We start from the raw sequence: 6,600 nt of genomic DNA, 5'->3' as shown, positions 1-6,600 counted from the left end.
AAGGGCACATGTCTTCTCTCTCTGCTCTTGACTCTGGATGCCGTGTGCCTAGCTGCTTGAGTTTCTGCCTTGACTTCCCTCAAATGATTGACTACAACTTGGAATTATAAGCCAAACAAACCCTTTCCCCCTAAGTTGCTTTTTCTCAAGGTATCTGTCATAGGAACAGAGAGGAAACTAGAACACCCCATCTTTAAGTGTGTGATTCGTGATTCAGGTACTTGGTTTGTGTACATTCAAAGGTCACAAAATACACCTCAGAGAAGAGCCAGGAAAGTAGCAGTGAGTGGCCTAGAAATCTAGTCTGACAGGACAGGAGACAAAGGTCTCTAGAGGCCTTGCCCTGCTGGGAACTTCTGGTCCTGAGGCTTCTGAGAGGCGGGCAGGTAGCCCAGCATCTGCAGTATGAGGAGAAGGCCCAGGATTAGGGGCCAGAGGTGGGGACCACACCTAGGATCTTAGCTTCTGTTATTCACAGGAAGCTTGAAAGCACATTTGCCACTTGTAAGTGGTCACAGGAACTGCTTTGCCAAAGGTAACTTATCTCTCTTTGAACTGATTTCTCCATCTTCCAGTAGAGGTTACTGAGGTAAGAGGAAAAGACTGCAATTTCAGGAAAGTCTTGACCAACGGAGGAACTGCACCTCCCCCAGCCTTACTGGGTGTTGTCGTAGTCTGGACCCCTTCATCTTTGTCCTTAAACTTCAAGCCTTTTAATAAAATGATGAGTGATGGGGGCGGGGGTGGATTGCATAAATAAGCTGATTCTGTGCTCCAAGGGTGCTGCCATGTGTCCGTATGAGAAATGTAAAGAAATGTACTGCGTTTTTTATCAAAGGGTTAAATAAGACAAAACTTCATTAAAAATATTGTAAAGAAGCCACTTGACAGAAAATAAAATCCCTGTTGGGCGTGGTGGCACATGCTTTTAATCGCAGCTCTCGGGAGGCAGAGGCAGGCAGATCTCTGTGAGTTCAAGGCCAGCCTGGTCTACATAGTAAGTTCCAGGACAGCTGGGGCTACAGGGAGACCCTGTCTCAAAAGACTAAAAAGAAAATCCCTGAGCAATGTCAGGATATCTGAAATCTCCCCTTCTCAATAAATCCCACTTAGTAAAGTTCCCTTGGGTGGCAAACATATGATTTGTTCTTTGAACAAATTTAAAAGGTTTGAAATTTAAAAGAGGAACAGAGGCCTCTGGCAGATTCATATGGGGTGACTGACCAATTGGATCAATTCCTTGGGTCCCAAACTCTATGTCTGGCTTGAGTTAATGTCAATATTGAGTATTTTTTCTATGGTGAGGACAGGGGGTGATAAGGGTCACCATAGTTGCTTGGGAAAGAAAACATCCCCTCAGACAGGATGTAAAAGCAACAGGTAAAAAAATCCCCAATCAACAGCCATCCTTGGATAATGATAAAGAGACCCATCCGGGCCACATTGGAATCTTCTAAACTTGATCATAAGAAGGATTAGAAAAGCCATAGCCCAGGCCTAGAATACAAATTAAGCCTTTAATGTACAAAAGGAAAAGAAGTAGGGTTTCTAGAGAGGCAGAAGGATCAGATGAAGAAACACTTGGGATTAGACATAGAAGAGCCCTTGGAACAAGGAATCCAAATTTACACTTTGTAACTAACAACTGGCCAGACATAGTAAGAAACTTACAAAACACTGAGGGTTGGAAGAACAGAAAGAAGATTCCAGAGAGGGAAAAAATACTACAAATGTAGGGAGAAGAGGCTGTCTTAAACAGAGAACAAGAAATAAAACCCCTCATGACTTATATGGAACCCATATGCTAGATTAGTTGGCTATATTACTCTGGCCTTCCAGTCTCCTCCTCTGAGGGAAGCTAATCCCATAGCTAAGGGGTCATTACCTGGGTCCTTTGATGTCCATGTTAACTCTATAGGAGTCCCCTGGGAGAGTTCTAAATGACTTTAAGTCTAGAAATCAAACAGCTACAGGATTCAAATAGACTACATTCTGGTGATCAATAGTAAACAATAATCTAGAATAATCAACAAAGATTTATCAGTCATACCAGGGATGCCCTTATAGGAGCATCTAGCCAGTTTGACACGACCACCAGCTGAATGGCTTGGGAGACCAGGATGACATTTGATATGATGCTAGCAGAAAAGGGAGGTATTTGTGTTATGCTTGGTGGAGGGTCTTGCACTTTTGTTCCCCATAACACAAATCCTGATGGAACAATTACAGTGGCTTTTCAGGGATTAACTACTTTGTCTAATGAGTTAGCCAAAAATTCAGGAATAAAATATCTTTTATCTAATCTTATAGAAAAATGGCTTGGAGAGTGAAAAGGGTTAACCTCAGTCCTGACTCCCCTTGTTAGGGTCCTGGAATCATAGATTCAGTCTAATGTTATACAAGTGTATATGAGATTTAGTTCAATGACTAATTGAAACAGCAATAACTGCCCAAATTCTTAATACCATGATATGCTACTGACAAATACCACAGAATAGGAAAATCAGGCAATGCTAATTCAATTAGAAAGAGCAAAAATGCATTGTAAAAGAGGGGAAAATTTAAAAGAAACATACTGTCTTTTCTATCAAAGAGTTAAATAAGACAAAACTTCATTGAAAAATTGTTTTGAAGATGTTTGGCAGGAATTAAAATCCCTCCAGGGCCAGCACTTCCTGAAATCAAAATATGTGCTTAAGGTTGCCCTTGGTGTTGAAAATTGCATTCTGCTTACCCTGTATTGCTTTAAATCAGTCAATCATGTTAGAATGTGAGGCCGAGCTCTGACCATTCAGAATGAAGCACAGGATCCTTTTACTTTAGTGATAAAAACCCAGAGGGACTCCTGCTGGGTCTCCTTGCCTGTTTGATTTGGCATGGCTGCACAGCCTTCTGCAGAAGGAAAACTTTTGCCTTGTCCAAACACTTTGGATTGTATGGGTCATTCTCTTGGGACCCAGACCCATTTTTTTATTCCTGGAATGAATAGTCCAGTCTCCCATCCCGGCCCCTTTTCAGCCAGTGAGCAGAGTCTAGGTCCTGGGCTGGAAGGCCCCATAATGACCATTGAGTCTGTGGCTATAGGAATGGCAGCTGCAGTTTTCCCCAACCCCCACCTGCAGCAGATCAGCCAGGAAAGGGGCATGGATTTTGGTAGAGGAGGCTCCCACAGTGACGATTGGCTTTGGGTGCTCTGGGGGTGGGATCGTGGAGGGCTGTGGAGGGCCTGGCTGGGGCAATGAGGATCTGCAGCTATGGCCTGTGTTGGGCAGACTCCCAGGCTTGGGAAAGCTCCATTACCCTTTCTATGCAGGAAGGTGGAAGGCCTGGGCCATGTCCTGACTTAGGTTCCTGGACAGGAGGCTTCCCTGATCCTCCCTAGTCTGGAACTCTATTGTAGTGCAATTACCACTTGGTAATTTGTTTCCACATCCCACTGCCCAGATAATTCAGTGTTTTACAAACAATCGGAAGCAGAAATTTTTGAGAAAGAAGAACTATGAAGAGGCCACTGAGAGGGCATCAGATCCAGGTAGCCCATCCCCCAGCATCCGGACCTCACAAGTGGTTATAAGTCAGCACTCGGAACACCCCTCTCCATACCTCCTTCCTGGAAACAAGAGCTTCCCCTAAGCACAAAACATGGTGAAGGAGGAGCCCAGCTCAGCTCCTGTGATGTCCACGGTGGTTCATATCCATAACGAAGCTGTCCTGCCCGACTATATCACCTGGTCCACGTTTAACACAGTGTTCATGAACTTCTGCTGCCTGGGTTTCATTGCCTATGCCTACTCTGTGAAGGTGAGTGTGGTAGAGGTGTGGGAGTCATGGTCCAAGAAGGTGTGAGACTAAGGCTCCACTTGCTCAGATGGCACTGGGGACATGTGCAGCTTTGTACATGTGTGACACTGTGTATTTGTGTGTGTAGACTATATGTGGGATATGTGTGTGTCTTAGAGACTCTTCCTGGTAGGTATAGGGTGAGGCTGCATTGGCATCCTGGGGTCAGACTGTCTCTACCCCCAACCTAAAGGAATTCTCCTTCTTGCTCATGAATGTCCCTTCACCCTGAAAACTAGGGTGCCAGGCTGCATGGAGAGTGTCCAGGGGACTCATGGGGAACAACATCCCACTGTTGAGTGTGCCTCCAGTGCTGAGATCTGTGGATAGTGTGACTATGGAAAGGGAAAGAGGGTAGCTGATCTGAGGGAGGAGGCTGCAGTGGGCAGGAAGGACAGTGGGGGAACTGAGTCAGGATATCTGGCTCTCAGCTGACTTGTTCCAGGGCCACTGACCATCTGGTCTCCTCCAGTCTAGGGACAGGAAGATGGTGGGCGATGTGATGGGAGCCCAGACATTTGCTTCCACCTCCAAGACCCTGAACCTTGGAGCCACCATCCTCTCCATGATTGCCTTCATCATAATCATCGTTCTACGGATCTTGGAACTCATTTAGACACTGTGGGTGGGACTCCATGGAAATGTGTGTTCTTAGAATGCACAGTCAATGGGGTCAATTCTCAGCGAAGGCGCACACAGTTTTCTGAGGAAAGCCTGCATATGTTCCACCCTTCACAGCTACCCCTCATCCTGGGCTGATGGCCTGACCCATTATCCCATGCCTCATGTAAATGTTACCCTCACACATCTATTCACAGTGGATTCAATAAATTGTGTGTGGTGGCAGTTGTGCTGTGACTGTGTCCCCTTGACTGATCCTGTACTGAGCTCATTCAGAGTTCCTCTGGGCATTCTCCTAAGAGATGGGGTGTAGGGAGTCCTCAGCTAGACAGGTTTATGGCCTCTTGCTACAGACAGCAACTGACTAGCCCCCTGGACGGGGCTCTTCTTTATTTAGCAGGTACAAGCAGGTGGTGGCTGAGCATGGTCCACCCTTGGCTCCATGTCTCCAGGGCATCCAGGAAGAGTTCAGAACCATGGCCCAGGGAGTCCTGGGATAGCGGATCAGACCAAGGGCCCTGCCTTTCAGGGGAAGAAACCTAGACCCAGAAGGCTGCGTCCTGGGTTCTGTGGTGGCCTCCGGCTTGGCCTCTGAATGCTGCGGGTGAGAGCCGGGCGACCCCAACCGCCTGCTTCCCGCAGGAGTTTTTTCAGGTCTGGGGTTGGGCCGCACCACTTTCCTTGTGGCCTGGGCAGCCGGCGGTGAGCACCGAAGTCTTTGCCACCTGGCGCCACCTCCTGGTGGCGGAGGCCCCGTGACCAGAGCGGGTCCTTGGATCCCGACGTAGGAAACACGGTTTTGAAGGGCCTTGGCGCCCTCCACCTTCAGTCTGTACTGAATACTCGTACAGGCCTCCTCTTCCAGAACGGCCTTAATGCCCGCGTTTCCACCTTACTTGGTGCACCCCAAGTTTGCAAGTCTTCTGGAATCCCCGGGGTGGTCCTGTCTCCCCGTGTTAGTACATAGGTTCCAGTCCTGTTTTCTGGGAGGAAGTATGTGAAGTCCAGGATCCCATCTTGTTTGAGCAGGCAGCATGCCAACCGCCCTCTTCGCCAAGTTTCAGGCAGGTCCAGTATCACTCTCTTCACTGCCCTGGGACCCGGGCATGTCTTAGACAGGGGCCTCTAAAGGCAGTGAAGACAGAGGATCCCAGTGGGAGAGCTGTTACCATACTGAAGAACACTGGCCCAGCCAGACTGAGTCTCAGGGAGAAATGGAGGACCAGACCAGGAGCAAGGGTTTTGGAGCAGGATCCAGTGAGGCAGTCTAGAATTCATGGTCTTCAGAGTGCTCAGCCTCAGACCCAGGTCCATGACCTAATGAAGGTAGAGGCTTCAGGACAAGGGACAGAGTTGCCCTATGGCCAGGGATGTGCCTCACTCCAGTCCTTCCCAATGGTGCATGTGAACATTGCTTGGTAAATTCTTCTGGGAACACAGGAACCTCCCATGTCGGCACTGCTGGGCACAGAAACTTCAAAAATGTCAGGTACTGCTGGGCACAGGAACCAGGCCATGATCTCCAGACACACCATCCTGACTTCTTGTCCGCAGGGGAACATATGAAATCAGGTATCATCAGTAGGGTTTACCACAGCCCATGAGTGAACCCACAGTGGGGCTGCTCAGCCATGGAGACTCCCAGTGTTCACTTTCTACTCCCTAAATGTGTAACTGGGCTTGAAACAATGGAAGCTGGTATAACTCCCCATTGTGTTGGTGGCCTGTAGGGCAGGGCCATCAGTAGAGTCCAGGGCTGGATGGGAACTCTTTGAGGTGCTCCCCACTCTCTACCCAAAGTCAGAGAGTAAACAAAGCAGTGTCTCTCTCCTGAGAAGAGAGCAGAGCAGCCAACCCCCGCCCCCCCCCCCCGAGTCTGCTGGGTGCCATGCACTGGCCCCACCCATTTCCTTCACCTGTGTGGTACCACAGGACTGATGGGCTCTGGCTCCTTGTTGAGACCCACCATTGTAAGTCAGGTAGGAGATCAGTGCCAATAGAGGGTGCTGTGGGTCTGAGAAGCGTGGACACTAAACCAGAGGATACGGCCTTTTGATTCCATCTCTACTGATGGACAGTGGGCCAAAACTGCTCACTATGAGCAGAGGCAGGCTACCTGGCAGATCAGAGTGTCTAGCA

At 48.4% G+C, this 6,600-nt stretch overlaps 1 protein-coding gene across 1 annotated transcript; it reads left to right on the top strand.

Annotated features, from left to right (window-relative positions):
• Positions 1-2,324: 2,324 nt before the first annotated feature.
• On the top strand, positions 2,325-6,600 carry LOC103751067 (interferon-induced transmembrane protein 2-like). Its single transcript, XM_008854371.3, has 2 exons — positions 2,325-3,801; positions 4,313-6,600. The coding sequence occupies exons 1-2, from the start codon at positions 3,643-3,645 to the stop codon at positions 4,454-4,456; spliced, it is 303 nt and encodes a 100-aa protein (XP_008852593.1). The 5' UTR covers positions 2,325-3,642; the 3' UTR covers positions 4,457-6,600.

Source organism: Nannospalax galili, unplaced genomic scaffold (genome assembly GCF_000622305.1).
Source record: "Nannospalax galili isolate Female #2095 unplaced genomic scaffold, S.galili_v1.0 scaffold507, whole genome shotgun sequence".
Taxonomy (NCBI): domain Eukaryota; kingdom Metazoa; phylum Chordata; class Mammalia; order Rodentia; family Spalacidae; genus Nannospalax; species Nannospalax galili.
This window is presented reverse-complemented; position numbering and strand designations above follow the sequence as displayed.